The 22,991-nt window shown below is 46.3% G+C and overlaps 1 protein-coding gene across 1 annotated transcript; it reads right to left on the bottom strand.

The window, feature by feature from the left end:
• Positions 1-9,926: 9,926 nt before the first annotated feature.
• On the bottom strand, positions 9,927-21,716 carry LOC148532539 (uncharacterized). The gene is made up of 6 exons (XM_088467711.1): positions 21,652-21,716; positions 20,176-20,487; positions 16,342-16,416; positions 13,720-13,860; positions 11,831-11,908; positions 9,927-10,887 (listed from the first exon to the last, which is right to left on the bottom strand). The coding sequence occupies exons 1-6, from the start codon at positions 21,698-21,700 to the stop codon at positions 10,862-10,864; spliced, it is 681 nt and encodes a 226-aa protein (XP_088323837.1). The 5' UTR covers positions 21,701-21,716; the 3' UTR covers positions 9,927-10,861.
• Between the last annotated feature and the right edge of the window lie 1,275 nt (positions 21,717-22,991).

Genomic DNA, 22,991 nt, shown 5'->3' with positions numbered 1-22,991 from the left:
GATATGTGCAGCCTGCTTGTTCCGGAGAGTAATTCGGGCAGTGAAATCGGGAGTTCAAAACGGACAGGATCGGCCAAATACACCATCAATCAAAACAATGTTGTCAAAACCGGGAGAGCTGATTTTTTTTTTAAGTGAAAAAAACGTCCGTTTGTGATCGATCCTATCCAAGTTGAAAAATGGGACAAATCGGGCCCAAATCGAATCTTAGTAAATTTACCCCTCGTGTTTTTTTTTTTTTTTTAGTACCAACTAACAGCCGATAAATTGTAACATAATACAGCTACATAGGGCCGTATCCAATTAGCTTAGAGAAGCCGCGGTTTACACTTGTAAGAACTTTCGCTGAAATACGCGTATCTTGCTACTTTATTAGCCGCAGCTTTTCGCACATACGACTTTTGCGAAGCTAAAAGCGGCAGATAGTTTTCTCCATATCAGAGCAGGTGAAAAACATTGCATAACCCCTATTTTGGGCTAAAAATGTGGGGACTGTGGGCCTGATTCAGCTTGGATCGCAGTTGCTAAGACGCACGCAGTCTGCCGATTGTTGCGTTCTGCGTATGCATTGCAGTGCGCGAACCGGCCACTACGATCGCAGAGGCTACGCAGGCTCATCGCAGAGTGATTGACAGGAAGTGCCATTTGTGTGGGGTGACGGGGGGGGCTCGGCCCAACGCAGGCGTGCCAGTGCGTTCGCACGCCGTTTCAGGGACGTGCAAAAATTATCCACTGTGTGGCCTTGCGCATTGTGAGGACTCATAGCGTGCGTAGCTGTTAGCAATTTCTGAGTAAGGTCAGGGATTGTGCAAGTGTGTGTATGGGTCCGATGGTGCTCTATTGTACCGATGGTTTCGCTATTCTGCTAAGTATTACGGATGTGCGTATGGTAAAGTGAGCGTCCTTATGTAGTGCCAGGTTTGCATAGTGATCGCAGTGGATTAGCTTGCTATCGCAGATGTACTGCGTGCGTACGCAGTATTGCGATCCGTTGTGAATCAGGCTCTTGGTTCCGCACCCCATCTAATGACTGATTATGCAAAAATAATTTTTTTATTTACTTAATTCCCCCTAATAATTTAATTTAACGTCATTTTTAAAAGTACCCTAAAATGACTCAAAACTATACTTGCACCCAGTTTTATGTACCCCTAATGTAACTGCAGCATTTATTTTGTCCAAACACACTACTGTCTATAAGTTTTCCACTGTTAAAGAAAAATGCATATAATAGCCATTTGACACAATTTAAAAACTCCAAACTGTTACTTTTTTGGGGGGGCACAGGCACATGTCCCCATTTTCAGGTGCACTTTTCACCTTATTTTTTTAGGGTGAATACTGTGTTGTGTCTTTGTAACAGGGTGAAGGTGCGAAAAGTTTGCACGTGCAAAAAACGTTTTCGCATCTAATTGGATACGGCCCTGAAGTATATTTGTGTAGCTACCAAACTGAAAGGGACGGGTTCAGTTTGAGAAGAAAATGCCCCCTTTGGTGGGCGTGGCTGGTCAGACGGAGGCATTCCCATGGGAACGCCTACCGTCTGGGTCCGGCCCCACTGACATCACTAGTGATGTCAGTGGGAGTGCTCTCGGCTCTAATAGAGCCAAAAGCACTACAGGCTTGCGGCAGACGAGACCCTACCGCAAGGGTCTCGTCGTAAGCCCGATGGTCGCGATGTTCTTGACCATTGCGACCATCTTCCTGGCCGCTCACTATAGCTGTGGGTGGTCACCCACAGCTATATGAGCGGCCAGGAGGCCGCTCTAAAAATTAAGAAGGACGGCCCTGATTCAGAGCGAGCGCTCTATCAGAGTGTCCGGCTCTGAATCAGGGCCACTGTCTTCTCTTTACAGCTCCTCCTGTAGTGCGGGTGTGTAATAAGAGTCGGTTGCCTGGTCCGCTTTCACAATATGGTCCGGGGCCGTCCTCACGCTAGGTGCCGGGACTGCCTGTCCCTGTAGTGCCGGGTACCGAAGCATCCAGCAAAGGCACTAAAGGGCTGGCTCCATCTCCACTTTTCATAGTCCTCCCTAGCTGGGCCAGTGAATCAGGAGCCCAGGGATTGTCCGAGGCGGAGCGCGTCCCCGGGGACCCACCCATTCTGCAAAAGTGAGTCCCCGGTGCTAATTTTTAGGTAAAATACGCGCTATAGCAGCAGAAGAGTTATTGTTGTGGGGGATTATGGGATAATCCATCACACACATGTGAGTATGCATGGCTTCCAGTGTATGGGAGACATGGTATAACCAGAATACATGGCTTCCAGTGTATGGGAGACATGTCATAACCGAAATGCAGAAGCTAGCCCGCCTCAGCGGGCATTCACACAGAAAGGACCTGACTCCGATTTGAGTATAGAAAAAGATATAGAAAATAACTGTGCACCTGGGTAATACCATGCATTGATTGCCCAGGTGCACAGTTACTTGTTATATCTTACTCTGGGGGAGATGTATGAAGCGTCATCTCCCCAATGTATGATCGGGGGCTTGGGATGTAAATGACAGGGATGCATCATAATGCATAATGCCCCTGTCATTATTGGTGCTGCTGTCTACAAGATATCAGCGCCAATAGCCTGGGCTATGTATGAACGGTCAGTTGGCATGACCGTTCCGCCCGCTGCAGTTGTCGCCATCATCAGCTACAGCCTGGCGATGCCCTATCCCCACAGAAGGGACAGCGCTGTTCCTGCTGCGTGGGCTGCCGGCTGCACGCGGGATCTTGCGATACTTGCGAGATCCCGCGCATGCTCAGTAGAGCCGGCCAGGACTGAGACACAGGGCATCAGTACTAGGCAGATGCGCGCTGTGGTCTCTAGCGGGGATCGCCGGAGGGGGGCGTTTTCACTCCCCCGCTCCAGACGATGAGATGTAGCGGTACAATAAGTGCCGCTATAAAACATCTGCCCCTCTGTTCCCAAAGCTGAATAATCAGGCCCAGAAACTGCTGACATCTAGACTATGAGACGGCAGTAAGACGGGGACAGAGGGGTTCGGGATGGGTCCTTCTTTTCCGGTGTTCCTTCCTCGTTATTGCCAGTTCAGGAGAGCTGTCAGCAGATGGCGCTAGTGCTCTGTGCCGCACTGCGCATGCCCTGACTGTTACTCCAGAGGAGACTATAGCGTAGATGCATATATCTATTTACATATTGGATATAATAAACTGTATTGCAAATGGCTTGGGTATGGGAACCCTGCAGTCGGGATGTCGCTGGTCAGAATACCGACAGCGGCATCCCGATGATTGGTATTTCAACAGGGGTCGGGTAAGTCTACTTACCCTCCCTCCTTCTCCCCCTAACCCACCCTTCTTGTAGCCTAACCCTAACCCTCCCCACCCCACACCGTAACCCTCCCCGTTACTGCCTTAACCTAAGTCTACCCCCTTCGTGCCTAACTCTAACCCCCTTCCCCCCTCTAAAACCTAATGCTAACCCCGCTATGGTTTCTAAACTTAACCCTCCCCTCCCGCAGCTAAAAGCTAAGACGCCCCGGACTTACCTGGTTCAGGCTGGCGTTTGTCTGTGTTCAGGCGTCAGGATTAAGATAGGTGTCGGTATTTCAACGTCTATATTACGTCCTGTGTCGGAGTTTCAGCGTCGGGACTCAGACCGATGGCATGCCATCTGCTGGTCTGATAACTACATCCCTACTATAAGAGACGCTTGTGTCTTCTGCGTGTTTGGGTGTGTAATGCTTTATAATTCTTTAGATGGAAAAGCTTAGGTTGTACCCGTGATGTTTTGCCAGTTGGGGTGAGGGAGGATTTAGCAGAGCAGCTATACAGTATTTACTCTCTCTGTACCACGTTTTCATCTTCCATCTAAAGAATTTTGCTTTAGTTTGTTGTTTGGAAAATACTACTGATATACTTTTTTTCTTTGACATATTACCAAAACATTTTTTACAATATCATTAATTGTATATTTATTTATTTTGTTTATATATGTTTCGATAAACCCATTAAGATAAATAAAAAAAAGTTCTCTGTCATTAAGATAACGTCAGTAGTCTGTGCAAGGAGCACGAAATTCCTGCAGGGCGATAATCGCATAGGCAAGCCGATGCCGTCATTGTCAACACGGTTATTTTGCAATGGAATGGAGCGAGTGAATCTGGCGCTTTTTAATCGTCGATAAATAGTTTGAGTGGTGAATCAGGGAATTTGTGGAGGAGAAAACAAATGAAACAATAGTGTACACTATGGTGTGAAAAACAGAGGGCGGAAAAGTATATAAACTCACCCTTTAAAGGATGTCAACAGGCATTGGACAGTTATCACACCAACGTCCTACGGTGCATAACTAACAAAAGATTATACCATCCACCTGCCTGACGTTCAATATATATCGGGGAGCAAGCAAAAAGGTTCAGAGAACCATAACTAATCCATTGTATTCCTTCCGAGAAATCTGCAGCCAATTACTAACTGGGCAAGGTAACCATCTGTGCACACGTGTGCCAGAAACACAGAGACACCTGCCTAGTAACACATAGGGTGACACCTGCCTAGTAACACATAGGGAGACACCTGCCTAGTAACACATAGGGAGACACCTGCCTAGTAACACATAGGGTGACACCTGCCTAGTAACACATAGGGAGACACCTGCCTAGTAACACATAGGGAGACGCCTGCCTAGTAACACATAGGGAGACACCTGCCTAGTAACACATAGGGAGACACCTGCCTAGTAACACATAGGGAGACACCTGCCTAGTAACACATAGGGAGACACCTGCCTAGTAACACATAGGGAGACACCTGCCTAGTAACACATAGGGTGACACCTGCCTAGTAACACATAGGGAGACACCTGCCTAGTAACACATAGGGAGACACCTGCCCAGTAACACATAGGGTGACACCTGCCCAGTAACACATAGGGTGACACCTGCCCAGTAACACATAGGGTGACACCTGCCCAGTAACACATAGGGAGACACCTGCCCAGTAACACATAGGGAGACACCTGCCTAGTAACACATAGGGAGACACCTGCCTAGTAACACATAGGGTGACACCTGCCTAGTAACACATAGGGAGACACCTGCCTAGTAACACATAGGGAGACACCTGCCTAGTAACACATAGGGAGACACCTGCCTAGTAACACATAGGGAGACACCTGCCTAGTAACACATAGGGTGACACCTGCCTAGTAACACATAGGGTGACACCTGCCTAGTAACACATAGGGTGACACCTGCCTAGTAACACATAGGGTGACACCTGCCTAGTAACACATAGGGAGACACCTGCCTAGTAACACATAGGGAGACACCTGCCTAGTAACACATAGGGAGACACCTGCCTAGTAACACATAGGGTGACACCTGCCTAGTAACACATAGGGAGACACCTGCCTAGTAACACATAGGGTGACACCTGCCTAGTAACACATAGGGTGACACCTGCCTAGTAACACATAGGGTGACACCTGCCTAGTAACACATAGGGAGACACCTGCCTAGTAACACATAGGGAGACACCTGCCTAGTAACACATAGGGTGACACCTGCCCAGTAACACATAGGGTGACACCTGCCCAGTAACACATAGGGTGACACCTGCCCAGTAACACATAGGGAGACACCTGCCCAGTAACACATAGGGAGACACCTGCCTAGTAACACATAGGGAGACACCTGCCTAGTAACACATAGGGTGACACCTGCCTAGTAACACATAGGGAGACACCTGCCTAGTAACACATAGGGAGACACCTGCCTAGTAACACATAGGGAGACACCTGCCTAGTAACACATAGGGAGACACCTGCCTAGTAACACATAGGGTGACACCTGCCTAGTAACACATAGGGTGACACCTGCCTAGTAACACATAGGGTGACACCTGCCTAGTAACACATAGGGAGACACCTGCCTAGTAACACATAGGGAGACACCTGCCTAGTAACACATAGGGAGACACCTGCCTAGTAACACATAGGGTGACACCTGCCTAGTAACACATAGGGAGACACCTGCCTAGTAACACATAGGGAGACACCTGCCTAGTAACACATAGGGTGACACCTGCCTAGTAACACATAGGGTGACACCTGCCTAGTAACACATAGGGTGACACCTGCCTAGTAACACATAGGGAGACACCTGCCTAGTAACACATAGGGAGACACCTGCCTAGTAACACATAGGGAGACACCTGCCTAGTAACACATAGGGAGACACCTGCCTAGTAACACATAGGTCCTCCTTTCGATGGGATTACAGCAGCAGCATGGCACATGGCCACCACAAGCTCTGTGAGACCCTCTGTAGATAGTGTACATGATGCCCCATGAATTATGGTCCACTATCCCCTAATATTTGCCGGTGGTGGAACCTTGCCAATGATGGCACATTGACCTGCATCACACACATGTTCTATTGCTTTCAAATCCAGTGAACGAGGGGGCCAACGGACCTGTGCGATGGGAAATTTTCATGCCGAAAGAACCAGCGGCGGAGCCACCCAGGAGAGCTCAGCACTACCTGGGCACAGAGCTAAAGGTTAAGCTGCAGGGGGCGTCTTTGGTCGGTGCTTCTCTCGCGGCACACTTGGGAACTGCTCACGGCACAGCGGTTGAAAATCGCTGCACTAGACGATGTGTCTAACCGGCCGACGCATGATGCGATGAATGACATATGGTTCGGTCATTTAACACTGGACGATCTGGTGAACGACCACACAAATGACAGATTGAGCAGCATGTAGGCTCGATCTGTCGATGCGTTGAGTGATCCCAGAGGAGCGCGCATGGTCGTCATAGTGCATACACACTTGCCGACATGGACGATATGTCGGCTCAATCCGCTGGATCGGGCAACATGTCGTCTAGTGTGTACCCAGTTTAAGAGTATAGATATAGATGTGTCACATATGACATTAATTAGCACAATTTCCTGGTGCATCCTTGCATCACATTGCGACTAAGATGCATTTCCGGCAAAGAAGACGCCCGGCGTTGGCAGAGCAGCACGAAGCCTGGCACGCCGAGAGGGGCTGTTTTGCGCAACTGCAGCAATGATATATGAGGACACAAATTTAATAAATATATAAAATTGTTACATCCCTTCAAACAAAAACCTTAAAATGTCAAAATATTAAATAAAATAACTTACAATAAGCTGGAAATAGTGTTTACATTAAACAGTGGCTTACATATGTGACTAATATAATGCCACTTTTAAATGTACCATATGATTGTATGGCGTGAATATTAAAATGTGGGCTGTATTTACTGGTATATTGTATTATATGTATGTTCCTATACAGTATGTCCACAAATGAAAATAAACTGCAACAATCTGTATGTATTTTGTATATGTATATTTCCTAGGTCAATCAACCACAAATGATCTGTTATTATAATAGAATTACCATTGCTAATAGCTAAGGACAAGTATAAACCTTCAATAAAAGTCAGTATGTTAGTGGAGTATTTAGGATTAATTAAACCCCTATTGAGAGATGACTTCTAGTATCATGTGTTATAGTTGTACTTTAATATATTAGCGATAGAATATTATCTGGGTATAATAGGTAATATAAGTCCACGGTGAAGTTCACTTATACCCCTTTTACACTGGAGCTAAAACCCGGGTTTTTGAAGGGTTAACCCGGGCAGCTCCCTGGTGTAAAAGGGCAGAGGGTTGGATCGCCGGGTCGAGTGACCCGGCAATCCAACCCAGGTAACTAGCAGGGTTTAATACGGGCGTAGCCCGTGAAACCCTGCTATGGGAACAGCGCACTCCGGGTCACGATGACCTGGAGTGCGCTGCTAGCCGGCCGATTGGTCCGGCTTCAGTGGCGCTTGGAGATGACATCATCTCCAAGCGTCCACTTTCACTCCGCAAAAGCCGGGTCTATGCAGACCCGACTGCGGTGTGAGCTGCGCTGACTCGGGAATATCCCGAGTCAGCGCCGGCAAAATTTCGGGTCTGATCCGGATAGGAACTTTGTTCCAACTCCAGGTCAGACCCGGAATTTAGGTGGAAAAGGGGTATTAGATACTGGAATAATTAGGAATTATTATTATTATAACCTCTGTCACATATATCTCCTGGTATCGTAAATTATAGTTATAATTCAATATATTAGCTGTGGATTCTTGTCCAGATATTATAGCCGATAAGATGTTAGATATTTGAAGATAAATTGGGGTTAAAATCTTAACCCTCAATCAGCCTATTAAGGATTCAAGAACCCCCTGGCATTTGTTATACTCCTTAAATATCCACTAATACTGGTGACTCTCGAATAATGGGACAGATTCAGTGGCGGACGCTATTGCGATAGCAGCCGTGATTTCGCACAGAACGCAGTTGCGGAAATATGCTGTTTGCCAAAGCTCAGCCGGCATAAAGACGCCCACTGCTGCCTTCTCATATCCGTCCGATGCCGCACTCCCGCATAAACATCGGTACCATCGACGCACCGCATGAAGTGTACGGCAAGTCTGACCAGCCGCAAACACTGCAGCTCTCCGCACACACAGGTCTCGCGCTGCCAATGCAATCGCAATGACTAATTTATGCACACTCATGGTACGACATTCACTTTGCAAATGATTCCTGTGTACTTAATCACAAAGCGCTAGTGACACGTGCGCAGTTAGATTTATACACATGTGCAATGGCAAATAATCGCCCAATCTGTGTAAGTCAGCTGCTGAATCATGGCCAATGTCCGGTATTCACTGGTCTTATTACCACAGATAGGATATATAATCACAATAATTAATGGGCTTACAGTATATAATTGAATTAAGTGTGTAAAGGGTTGTACTAAGCCCTATTCAGTTGATAGAACTGAATCCTTTTATCATAAGGTGTTCAATTAAATCCGCATGATTTCTTAATGGTATTTGTTTGATTATAGCAAAAAGCAGTCTAGGAATAATAAATCGATTACAGATCACGGTGGATTAGTACTTGATACATTGGTGTGATAGTTTTGCTGTCATTGATTCCTCCTACTTTAAACAACAGCAGTTTATGGCAATCTCGCAACAATGTCAGAATGTGTAACTGTAATCTGAGCGAGTGTTGCACATATTGAGTATAGCGTCTTTGCTCCCCAGCACAGTACAAGCACAAGCACAACACAGCACAGCACAGTACAAGCACAAGCACAGCACAAGCACAGCACAGCACAGTACAAGCAGAGCACAGTACAAGCACAGCACAAGCACAGCACAGCACAAGCACAGCACAGCACAGTACAAGCACAGCACAGCACAAGCACAGCACAGTACAAGCACATCACAGCACAGTACAAGCACAAGCACATCACAGTACAAGCACAGCACAAGCACAACACAGCACAGTACAAGCACAAGCACAGCACAAGCACAGCACAGCACAGTACAAGCAGAGCACAGTACAAGCACAGCACAAGCACAGCACAGCACAAGCACAGCACAGCACAGTACAAGCACAGCACAGCACAAGCACAGCACAGTACAAGCACATCACAGCACAGTACAAGCACAGCACAGTACAAGCACAGCACAAGCACAGCACAGCACAGCACAGTACAAGCACAAGCACAGCACAGCACAAGCACAGCACAAGCACAGCACAGCACAAGCACAGTACAAGCACAGCACAAGCAATATATATCTCTACATATATACAGTATCTATATATTGTCTCAGATTCTGCTGCCAGGAGATGGCACCGGATGTAAGTGACCAGAAAGAGCCGCCGTACATAGATAGTTGCACTGTCTGTTTTAGAAAATATCGGTCGGACCTTTTTATGTTCATTTAAGTAATAATAATTAAGCACTCACATAATAACAACAACAACAACAACAACAACAACAACAACAACACATAATTGGTTACTATTGTTCTTTTAATCCATTAAAGACACACAATAATATAGTAATACTGCTGTCATTGTGTTGGCTGCCTCTTGGCTCCTGACTTATTACATAGATCATTAGTGTTTTTCTAACTTCTGAGTAATTAACAGCAATTTGATGATTTTTTTTCTCAACCGTTTGGCTCCGTCTATTCTCACGACCCACTTCCGGAAGCAAATGACGCCTGTCACAAAGTTATTTATTTATATATATATATACAGTGCCAAAAGCTTGCAGAGAACACTGGGGTATAGAAGGCAGTACACAAAGCACAGTTATACATATGATATCAGTTGTAGCAGATTAATTGGAGAAGCCCATTAGCACATGTAGTAGCTGGTTTGGAGTCACGCGCCAGATGCGTCCGCATTGAATCAGAAGGACTCTGCATACGCAATTCCGACTACACATCCACAACATGCCCTGGGAGCATGTAGCCTATGTGCAAACACCCCGTTACTGCCAAGTTACACCCGCTCAGCCACAAGTGGTACATGCTTACAACCAGGGCTGTAACTAGGGGTGTGCAAATAGCGACGTAGCACAGGGCGCCGGGGGCAGCGCCACTGCTGTCCCATGGCATCTGCATGTGGCTTGCAGGCTGCCTGGAATGGCGCCCTCCAGCCAGTAGCGCTACTGAAATGCCGCCCTGAGCATCCTATGGACACACCGGGCAGGCAGCCTGCAGCACCGCCTGGAGCGTTCTTAGGAGACTGCGACATTACTTCCTAGAGCCAGCTGCCCCACCCCCTGGGCGTGGCATCATGACATCATATATTTAGGGGGCATGCCGGCACAGGGCACACACACGGCATAAAAATCACATGATCCAGCCGTGACATAGAATTCCATGGAACTCAGAATCCGCCCCTTATTATAGATTATATAGCGAGTAATGAGCACGTCATCTACAGTATATGGTTTATTCCCTTCACAAACAGCTGTATTCATGTTGTCTCCTCAGTGGTGAAACCACGACCTATTCTGTGGTAGGTGATGGAGAGACTGGAATAAAAGAAAAAAGGTCATAATTATTTATTGCAATATACTGTATATACTAATACAATGGCATATTTATTATATGTATTACATCAATCCATATCCTACACTGATGAGAGCTAGTAAGCTAGAAGCAGGCTGTCTGCTGTATCTGCATTGATGGGTCCTCATCTCTGGCTGTGCCCATGCCGGTAAGCCGCCAGCTCTGGGCACTGCATTGCTCAATCAGACAAGTAGGGAGCAATTTGCATATCTTTACCCAGAATGCCTGAGGGTAGGGAATAGTAAAGGCCCCCATACATGGGGTGATAAAGCAGGCGATCCGACTGATTGGTGCGATTTGCCTTCTATATCGCACAGTGTATGGCTCTGATGTCGGACCGAGCGCGCTCCCGTGGGGTCATACATCGCACCCCCTGATCTCTCTGCAGGACCATAAGATCAGGGGATGCTATGCGGGTGAGAGAGGGGGGAGCCGGCAAATCGGGCGGTCGGCCACCCGATCGCACCGTGTGTGCGGACCGCCCGATATGTGGGACGACGGATCCCCTATTGCCTTGCACCGTGTATGGGGACCTTAACTCTCTCACTATCTTTATCTTGTGAGTTATTACTATGCGCTTAATATTAGACCATAGGGCTCCCCAAAGCCCCTAATCCGGCTCTGGTAAGGAGTTAATTCTTCTCTATTTGGCTGTGAAAGGATGATGTTGCCTGGTATAAACTAATAATGAGACTGTAAACACCTGCAGTTATAAGAGTGGTCTCACTGCAATATACAGTATACAGTGATTGGCTCCGTGTACTCTTGTAAATGTTTGGAAATAATAGTTTATACAAAGAAGGATCACTCTACGAAAATGTTACTTTACATAGGTCTCTCCTGGATAATAGAGACAGGTGCAGGTATATACACGTAACATACATGACTGTAAGTAACAGGACTGACCTTTCTGTCTGATATCCATGTATGAAGAATACACCACATTTTCTTTCCACACCGCCTCTCTGCTGCTATTCTCTGGAACTAGACAGAACAGCGTGTCAGGTTAGCTCATACATATATCTCTACGTGTAGTATTCACACACCAAGCCAGTAAGCCGCTAGCCAGACGCCCTACACTCGACAGGCAGGGACTGCTACACAGGGTTGGACTGGCCCACAGGTGTACAGGGGAAATCCCCAGTAGGCCCCACTGCCTGGAGGCCCCACCCCCTCCTCTAAGGTAAGTAACTTGGTGGAGCAGGATCATGGCTAAACTGGATTGTCTCTATTAAATCAGCATCAAGATTAGGCTTCCTGCTTCAAAGTGAGCGGTCCTGACACAAGCCTGTCCCCTCCATTATAAAGGAGTTATGTTCTTTGTATGTCCTCTCTAAAGCTGCATACACACACAATGATTTTTTGAACGATTATCGTTAACGATATGTTTATCGTTCAATCGTAAGAATCGTTCACTTTCTGAGTTAAAACGATTATCGTTCATGCACGTTCACGTTTGTAGTTCAGTCAGACTTACCAACTCAACGATTTTCATTAAGGGAATATGCAAAAATCGTTTGTAGTTCAAAATAATCGTTCATTACACTTTAAAAAATCTGACAGAAAATCGTTCATAAAATTGTTCAGAAAATCGTTGGTAACAAAATCGTTGTGTGTGTATGCAGCTTAATGGTCAAGTCCTTCTGTTGTAGATGACCACACCTCCTCTGTCTGGCCACACCCCTTAAGTTTGTGTCCCTCCCACTGCATTCCCTGATGGACCCTTTATGCCCCAGTCTGACACTAACTAAATGCTAAAAGACATGTAATTTCCCCTGTGACCTTATATAACCTACCTGTGTTCCTGATTCCTCCTGAGTGCAGAGCTTCTATGAGAAGCTCTGCTGGTGAACCCCAGAGCACTGTTTATATATACAGACTGTTCTCCTTTACTTTCTGAGTAACTCACTATGAAGAGTGCTGGGCATATTTGAAAGGCTTTGGGGTAAATGGAATAGCTTGCAACTTGCAGGCATCGACGAGTTCCCGGCGAGTCTACCCAATGTTTTTAAGGGGCAATCATTTAAAAGGCAAAGCCAGGTTTGTTGAGCAACAACTAAAACATCATCCATGCAATAATTGCCGGCAGTAAGGTGGTAGGAGCAGGTACGGCGTACCGGCTACTAATAGCCTAATGGTATGCTGTACCATCCTACATTCACTACTGGTGTGTTGCTGAGATGGGTAGGGAATGTGAAGGCCCAGTGTACCGTCAGGTCAGGAGGCCTCTGATTGGTCCTGCATGTGAGCAGAGGAGTGTAAGCATGGGTGCTTGCTCTGAATGTTGCCCTGTCGGTTGAAGGCTGCCCGTCCCTGGGGTAATGGGAGTCTGATGCAGCTGTGCCGAGGAGTGAGAGAGACTGAGCAACACACACAAGACCGTCCCTTCTTATACCAAGTGAGTATGGAAACTCAATCATTTCAACACCCGTAACTGTACAAAGCGACACTCGCTGCATCTACACTCTACACACTTTGCTGCTACAGTAGTAAGCCTTCATGTGCAGGGTCACCTGTTTGCTGGTCACCTACTGATGGGAAAGAGACTGAACCTTGGCGGGGTGGTGGAGCCAACAGTACTGCAGAGGTAGGTGTAATAGAGACATGCATCACCACCCCCTGCCAGGCACATAGGGGGACACTTGCAGAATGACAAAGCATCAGCGTTACTCACAAGATTAGATTACCAGGACTCGGCACCTCTGCCAAACTGCCACAAAATGTTAATGTTTCTGCCCCAGCATCGCTCATCTCTAGTGACAAACTGACGTACGTATAGGACAGGATACACTTACCTGCTGCAGGGACATCCTGTGATGGAGAGGTGACAGGTGGCCGAGATGGTTTTTTACGGTACTTGAACAACAGGACAACAATGAAAACTACCAGCAGAAGGGCGACAGAGACCACTGTACCCATTAGGGGTAAAGTCATTTCTGTAAAAGGAGACAGCACTATTTCAGTGATTAAATGCATCTAATCATTTATCTATAAAGGGATAATTCCATCCTAAATTGGGCATGTAGTCATAATGTGGACATTGAACATGTCGGTATGTGCAGAATGTCGACATATGAAGTGTCGACATGTGAAATGTTGACATTCTGCACAGGCCGGCGAAGGATGGTTATGGTTAAACTACAGGAAAGGAGGGTTAGGCACTAGGGGAGGGTTAAGGTTACACTACAGGAGGGTTAGGTACTAGGGGGAGGGTTAGGCACTAGGGGAGGGTTAGGGTTACACTACAGGAGGGTTAGGCACTAGGGGGAGGGTTAGGGTTACACTACAGGAAAGGAAGGTTAGGCACTAGGGGGAGGGTTAGGGTTACATTACGGGAAAGGAGGGTTAGGCACTAGGGGAAGGTTAGGTTACACTACAGGAGGGTTATGCACTAGGGGGAGGGTTAGGGTTACACTACAGGAGGGTTAGGCACTAGGGGGAAGGTTAGGGTTACACTACAGGAAAGGAGGGTTAGGCACTAGGGGGAGGGTTAGGGTTACACTACAGGAAAGGAGGGTTAGGCACTAGGGGGAGGGTTAGGGTTACACTACAGGAAAGGAGGGTTAGGCGCTAGGGGAGGGTTAGGGTTACACTACAGGAGGGTTAGGCACTAGGGGGAGGGTTAGGGTTATACTACAGGAAAGGAGGGTTAGGCACTAGGGGGAGGGTTAGGGTTACACTACAGGAAAGGAGGGTTAGGCACTAGGGGGAGAGTTAGGGTTACACTACAGGAAAGGAGGGTTAGGCACTAGGGGAGGGTTAGGGTTACACTACAGGAGGGTTAGGCACTAGGGGGAGGGTTAGGGTTATACTACAGGAGGGTTAGGCACTAGGGGAGGGTTAGGGTTACACTACAGGAGGGTTAGGCACTAGGGGGAGGGTTAGGGTTATACTACAGGAGGGTTAGGCACTAGGGGAGGGTTAGGGTTACACTACAGGAAAGGAGGGTTAGGCACTAGGGGGAGGGTTAGGGTTACACTACAGGAAAGGAGGGTTAGGCACTAGGGGGAGAGTTAGGGTTACACTACAGGAAAGGAGGGTTAGGCACTAGGGGGAGGGTTAGGGTTATACTACAGGAGGGTTAGGGTTATACTACAGGAGGGTTAGGCACTAGGGGAGGGTTAGGGTTACACTACAGGAAAGGAGGGTTAGACACTAGGGGGAGAGTTAGGGTTACACTACAGGAAAGGAGGGTTAGGCACTAGGGGGAGGGTTAGGGTTACACTACAGGAAAGGAAGGTTAGGCACTAGGAGAGGGTTAGGGTTACACTACAGGAAAGGAGGGTTAGGCACTGGGGGGAGTGTTAGGATTAGAGAAATATTGAGTGCAGGATGTGCCCCTAAATCCTTTGAAGGTCATCATCGCTGGACCAGGAAGACACTTCTAGAGCTGCCGGACTCACCATACCAGGCAAGTCACCATACTAGACCACCAGGGACTTTGTCAACTTTCAAATTACATTGACATTTCATCAGTTTACAGTGCCTTCAGTACTTGGGTCTAGTGTGTCATGATGTTTAGTAGGACCCATCCTGCACATACCCTTATTGCTGCTCTCTCGATGTACCCACCCCTCTTCTGCCAATGACCAACTGGAGCAGTCACTGTACTCATGAAGTGGATGGCCGTGGATGTCAAGGAGATTTGCCTCCTTTCCTGGGTGTCCTGGAGAGCCATCTGAAATTTGGGAGTCTACCAGACATTCCGGGTAAATAGGGAAGTATGCATCAATTTGAGCCTATAAATGTGCTTTCCCAAATAAATTGTGCTTGTTGAGCGCAAATTAATTCTACTGAAAGTAATGCCAGACCCCAATGGTCTTCAGCTCTTAGCATGTGCAGATATCAGGCTGTAGACTAAAAACCCACCCCCGCTCAGGAGCGGGATGCCTTGAGTGTAATTAGTCTCCTTTAGCATTACCATGTACAGTATATGAGGGGTAATGAGAAAATGTCCAGAGTAAGGAGAGGATGACGTGCATCACATGCAGAATGTTCTGTATAGAACACCTCTAATGGTTCCCAACTGATGCACGGGACCCAGGAGCTGTCAGACTGCCAAATTCCTATTGAGGGAGTTTGGAGCATGCCGGGAGAATGGAGGAGATGTCTCAAGCCTTGGAGAACGGTAAAGTGGAGAAGTTGCAGCCAATCAGCTTCTGTCATTTATCTAGCACAGACGATGATGGGTTGCTATGGGCAACTTCTCCACTTTATGTCTCCAAGGCTTGACATATCTCCCCCAATATATGCTATGATGGCTACAAGGGATAGATGAAAAAGACAGTACAGTGTTTCTGGCACAAGAGACCATGAGGACATATGTTTATGTTACGTCGTGGTAAGATGTCCACTTACAATGCAGTTTGAAACCCAACTGAGCTGACACGTAAGATAAAGGTCGGTGGTCTCCTCACCTGTAACCCTCCAGCTGGATCTGTGGTTACTGACGGGACTGCTTTGTACGGTGTCTGTGCTTTTGAACTCCCCATCTAAAATGAAACATATTTACATTGCGTTGGATTAAAGGAATGCCAAAAGCAATGGGTGGAACAACGTTGAAGGACACGAGCAACACAATATGTGTTCCAGCTAAAATCTCCATTTACAACGATAATGCTGTTTACACCCCCACCCATTGTTCTCCAATGCTTCAATTGACATTCCACAAAACATTGAGTGCGTGGATAGTACGCGTCCTCATTTATACTAGACAGTCCCGATTTTAGGACCTCTATCCTGCCTGGGACTGCATTTTTCCATGGCAATAGATGTTAGGAGAGGTGTAAGGGGCACATCGGTTGACATATGGTGGTACATAGCAATCCTTGAGCAGTATGTTACAGTGGGATGTATACCAAGAGGCCTTAGACTAGTTAAAAGACCAACATTTGGTCATAACAATGACATTTTCCAGAAGGAGTGGGATAAGATATCACACGAGAGCTCGCTAAAGCTCATGAAAACTTATTATAAAAAAAAAAGAAATGACTTGGAAACCATAGAGAGAGAGATTAAAAATAAGGAATTGATTTTAGAACCTAAAAAGAATGACGAAAACTTTAAATCCAATTTAGTAGTTCTGTATAAAAAATTAGCCAGAGTAGAGGCAGAGGTCACACAGATCAAAGAGAGGAAATTCCTAGGAGATAAGGCAGACTATACTCAGAATAGAATCCAAGACTGAAGTAAAAATGGACAACGAATGTCCAATAGGCATTTTGATAATTCTAAAAGTCATAGTAATTTTTATAAAAATCACAATAAAAATTTTTATACCAATGAATGGGTCAATGTACCACAGAAACCTAGATATTCCAAACCGATTTATGTTGCTACATGGAGACCTACACACCTTCCACAAAGCAATAGATTCTCTATGTTAAATAGAATAGAATCAGAGGAAGAAAGTGATTGTCAAACACCCCCTTTCAATTCACACCCTTGGGAGCGGTACACCAAGTATCTGATCAAACAATAGTCTACAAAAGCATCCCCCTTAAAAAGGAAATATCATGAAGAAGAGGGAAAAGAGGAGGAAGAAAGAAACCAAAAAAGAAGGAACCTAAAATAGTGTCCAATGATACCCTTCAAAAACAAGGCATTTATAATCTTTTTAAGTATCAATTATCCAGAGTGGATGCATCATTGCTGAAAAGGGTTTTTGTTTTGCTCCCACCACTAAAATTAACAAATTTCAGATGTTCATCGACCTAAATAAATTTACAAGGAATTTGACCCTGAAAAGGCATTATATTAAAAAAGAATCAGGCATTTTGAAGAATTACAAGGAAGTATCAAAATCAGGATTGAAACCCCCTTCTAAGTACTACCCTCTGGAATCAAAAAACACTCAGATCGAGTTATTGCCTCCTTGTATGGTTATTATATAACATTATTACACAGTTATTTTAAGTTACTGTATAATATAAATGTTCTCGGTATATTGATATCCTCTGCGGATGTTGTCATTATACTGCAACAAGTTTGAGTCAGGGCTAATTCTTGTCAGCAGATACTTTCTGGTTTATTACAAGCATATGGGATTTATTATATACTATAAATCCTATTCATCATTATTGATGTGCAGTACAGTTATTCAGCTGAGTTATGCTGCGTACACACTGATGGATATATCGTTCATACAGCGGATATCGTCCTGGCATCGACCGGTGTGTACACCTGATATAGCTGTGACAGATGTCGTTCACAGATATATGTGCGATATATTTCTTCATTAACGCTTAGGTTTTAATTTATACGATACAATCAAACTCGTCCTCTGTATACTAATATGCGGTGCTTATTCTCTATGAATAAGGTATACACGGGGCCAGATTATTTTGGGTTGGAGGCAATGGTATAATCGCGCAATTGGTCAATGTTTTCAACAGCGTATGTATTACAAGTTGCAAAGCGCGAATACGTCCCACTGAGTCACAATCTCAAAAATGTTCTGGAAATATCCTGGGCGGTGACTGGGAGGTGACTACTCCAACGCACATCTTATGAGGTTATGGGAGTGTCACGGGAATGTCGTATAACCGGCTGCGCACTCAGATGCTTACTCACTTACATCGGAGGCCGTACACTATGCACCTAGTATGGGGCAGGTGCGAGTTTCCATGGTGCGGCCGTTGGTGGCGTCTATAGATGCACAAAGTGGTCGTTCCAGGCCTTGCACACTCAGACGCACGGCTGCACACCAGGGGAAGGGCTGATTCTAGTATTTAGTATTAAGGCACAGACCGAAAGGTAAAAACACTGCTCTTATATCTGTTGTATTGGTTGGTAAAATAACAAAACCCACATTTTCATGGTGTTAAAGTGCTGTAATGTCTGTGTTTCTTTATTATTTGTGGAAATAAGCAGAAGTTTGCCGGGGTGGAGGGGAAGATCTGGGTGGAGTGAGCAGGTTCCTTGGGAGGGGCGCGAGAACTGGCACAGAACCTTCACTCCCAGCGCAGAGCTGCCAGTCTTAAGGTCTCATCTGATACTTATAACGGGAGCCAATGGGCCTGATTCCGACCCGGACGGTATCTGCAGTCCGTTCACAATTGCCGATGGTTGCTAATCTGCGCATGCGCGAACTACACTGTGCGATCGCAGATCCCTCGCTCGCACAGCAAAGCCGGCCCAGCAGAGTGAGTGACAGGTGAGGCCGTTTGTGGGTGGTGACAGGGGCAGTCCAGTAAAAACAGGGGGTTGGAGATGCGAACGCAGGTGTGCCCGAGTGTTTCAACGGCGTTTTAGAGTTGTGCATAATTAACAGGCAGCGTCATAGTACACGTCACCAGCCATTTTTTTCCTGTGTTTTCCTCGCAATGCTTGCGGTAGAAAAAAGCTACCACAAGCACTGCATTCACATCCGATAGTGGTCGATGTACCAATGTTTTCACAAACTTCCAGGAGATGACGCGGGGCAGTGGGCGTCTCTGCATTCGCTAAGGGGAGTCTGCATACATAAAGCGAACGCTCGTACAGGTACGATGGGCGTGCTTATGCCTTGGCGAGCGATCACTCCCCGCCACGTCACTTTCAAATATTTGCATACGCATCATGCGAGCGTACGCTCATTGCAACCGGGTCTGAATCAGGCCCAATGTGCGCTTCAATGTTGCTCATAAATGCAGAAACGTTCAGTTATCCATTAACGCCATTAGTCTAGAACAGCAATAATAATGTGCGCCAAATAATACCGGTATACTTCTGCATTTGTCGCTCTTTTAAAAAAAAAAATCTTATTGATTGAGGGCGGGATGACCTAAGCATCGCATTCGCCGGTATGTACCTAGAAACGCAATTAAAATCACAAAGGACAGCTCTCCTGATAAGAACTGTCCTTTACAATAGTGGGACTAATGGGTTTATGACCCAGAATTCCCTCTGGTGTCCTGCGCATGCACAGAATGTCCGAAAATGAGGGCCTTCAGTGTTTTGACCGCATTTTAGCTTTTAGTACATCCCACCCTTAGACATAAACACAAATCAGTCCAATTCCCTTTTTTCTGAAATACATCACCATTTTAGTTACAGGTAACTGACATGGTTAAAATTACGGAGTTTAAAGAATTATCTTTAGAGAGCTTATAATCTGACTGGACGCATATTCGCATACGAGCTGGAAGCTCGTTTTTATAGCTTTTGTTTTTTTTATTACTTCCTGGTTTTGTTAGTTTGAAACACCCCATGAGGAAATATTGTACAATACATAATCAGAACACATAGATCAGTGAGTGACAGTAACTTACCGTATACTCTGAGATCATATATCTGTGGACATTGTCCTGATGTCTGTCTCCGTATATTAGCTGTATAGATCCCTTGGTCGTCTTTGGATAGATTAGTTATAATTAAGGATCCATCAGATGTGACATTCAGTCGTCCTTTATACAGTTTATGTCTACCCAAAGGTTTACCCGGCTCTGTTATAACAAATTGTTGCATGCCAGTCATCCAGGAGATGTCTCTGATCCCAGTCAGACCCACAGACAGCGTCACATCTCCTCCCTCTGTGCCGGATACGTTTCTTCTCTCTCCGCAGGATGCTCTACCGAAAACACCTGATGCAGAAACAGAACCAGATATGGAATCAGATCTACCAACTTCATGTAACCTAATAAACTGCATGTAGCCAACTGATGTGTTATATATATATAAAATGACCATTACAGCCAGAATGATGCACAGCAAAGAAAAGTACAACATGTTTACATCAAGCCCAGGGGCATAACTACTGTAGGTATTTGTAGGCCTCATAGCAAAAGTGTGTAAGGGCCCCTATGTACCACCCAATGGTGAAACTTTGACAAGGAAGATGGGTCCCCCTCAGCTCTGGGCCCCATAGCAGCTGCACCCCTTACACCTATGGTAGTTACACCCATGCAAGGGATTGGTTGCTATGGGTAACTTTTTCACTGGTCCCACTTTTTTCACTGCTTCATACATCATTCGGAAATCTGTCGGGAGTGTGCTCCTGCGCTTTTTCCTTCCAGCACTGTACAGGTAGGACAAAGCCGGCGGTCACTAGGACCCACCAGGACTCAGCTAGAGACGTCTGACTTCTGACATGTGCTACTGCACTTTACTCCCCAGCGTCCATGACAGGTCGGACCAGGAGACTCTCACCACCATAGAGCTCTACAGTGCCCTGATATACTGTATGCCCGCATGTGCACTATACATGATTGTTGCACACGAGACCACCAGTGCTACTATCCGCTGGTGTCAGAATCGCCGTCACGCCTGGTGCACTATAACATCCAGCAATACCCTGAACTTCAGACTATAAAACAGTGTATTACACCTATTGCTGTTACACCATCCCCTGTGTCACCTGCTACCTGTTGTTCTACCTGATATACAATAAATTGAAGACCTGGTTAAGCTGCACCACATGTGTACTAACCGCCACCAGCACCAACCACTGCGCTATACATCTAATCCCCAGCACATTCCGCTTGCACATCACTGTGACACTTTACATGATCACCTGCTGTCACCGCAGTCTCTGCTAATAGAATCTGTATATCTGTGTGACAAGTACCACTCATGGCACCGCACCCCCACTGCCTCTGGACACTAATAACACCACCTTCCGCCCCAGGCAAAAACTAGGTCACCTGTGCTAGATGCAGAACACCAGATAAGCACACGGCTAGGTTCATGATGTGAATGAAGAGACACACTGCACCTGTCAGAGCACAGGGGTGTATGGCATTACTCACTGTTCTGAAGATAAAGCAATAACAGGCCACATAGCGGTAGATTCTCCATGTTACGCTGTGTAGTCGTTGAGATGTTCTTGCATGTCCGATCGTGGCCAGAACATTACTGATAATGCGCCTCTCACTCTTTCCTTACTGTCCTCTGACACTGGTGAGGCCTGGAGTGGTCAGGGTGCTAAGACGAGCGGGGAGAGGGGGGATGTGAAACTACTGTGCTAAAGTTTTTTGTTATTTTAAGCTGCAAAGTTAGCTAGTTCTGCCAACAGCCCTTATTTATGTGGAAGGACGGGGAAAGGTGTTACCAGAATTTAAAGGTTCATTTATCATGCGGTAATTATCTCTTTTTCAGGCGTTTTCACAATTCAGCAGCAAGACAGAGACACCATTGATTCCACCTGCGGTCCCTGTAATTTCGCACAACATCGCATTCCTATACCAGGTATGGGGACCGCAATGTACAGAAGTGTTACTTTATCATTCTGCGATAAACTGTTCTTATTGCACTATGAAGAATAATAATGGCATGGCAGAACACTTTGCTTGTCTGTCCATGATCCCCTGCAATAGTAGCACTGCGGATGCGCGATTCCTGACGGATGAAAGTTAAGCTTGCGCTCAATACAGAAACAACAGCAGCAATGTATTGTGCAGGCGTGGGCCCTCCTCTCCGTGCGCACGTGATGCAGTAAGGAACGCCATGATTGGATAGAAGCCTTACACCTGGGCAAGCTAGAACTTAGCAGGAGGCCATGTTTGCGCTGGACATCAGGAAACATCACAAGGTTGGAGTCTGGGTAATAAATGACAGCTGTAGTTAATTCTGCATCACTGTGTCACAGAATGACATGTACTGCTGCCTCAGGCATCGGAAACCGCGGTCAGCCGGAGACACTGGCTGTCATAGGGCTGGTGCAAGTTTCAATGGTGCGACCGATGGTGGCGTATAAGGATGCAAGATGAGGGATTATCGGAGGTCTGATTGTGTGTCAGAGTTGTTACATTACTGAGAACGGTCGGAGCGTTTGGGGGAAGGGACTGGGGAGTTTCAGCAAAAACGCAGGCGTGTCACTACCATTTATGGGGCGACAGAGACTGTGACTGCGATCCCGTACTTAGAAAACGTGGCTCTGGTGCCACCGTAATTGCGACCATTGGAAGCGACCATAGGTTTACTCAGAAAACCAATTATGGAAGGATCTGGGATCGATGCTGCGTCTTTGCACTTGGATTTGCGAAGCAGCCGGTGAGAGTCTCAATACAAATCTAGGCGTCTGTGACATTCGCATATTTGCGTAATCCACTGCGCACACAGAGGCGGCATCAGCATCTATCTCAGGCCC

The sequence above is a fragment of the Taudactylus pleione genome, unplaced genomic scaffold (genome assembly GCF_031769625.1).
Source record: "Taudactylus pleione unplaced genomic scaffold, aTauple2 ptg000073l, whole genome shotgun sequence".
Taxonomy (NCBI): domain Eukaryota; kingdom Metazoa; phylum Chordata; class Amphibia; order Anura; family Myobatrachidae; genus Taudactylus; species Taudactylus pleione.
This window is presented reverse-complemented; position numbering and strand designations above follow the sequence as displayed.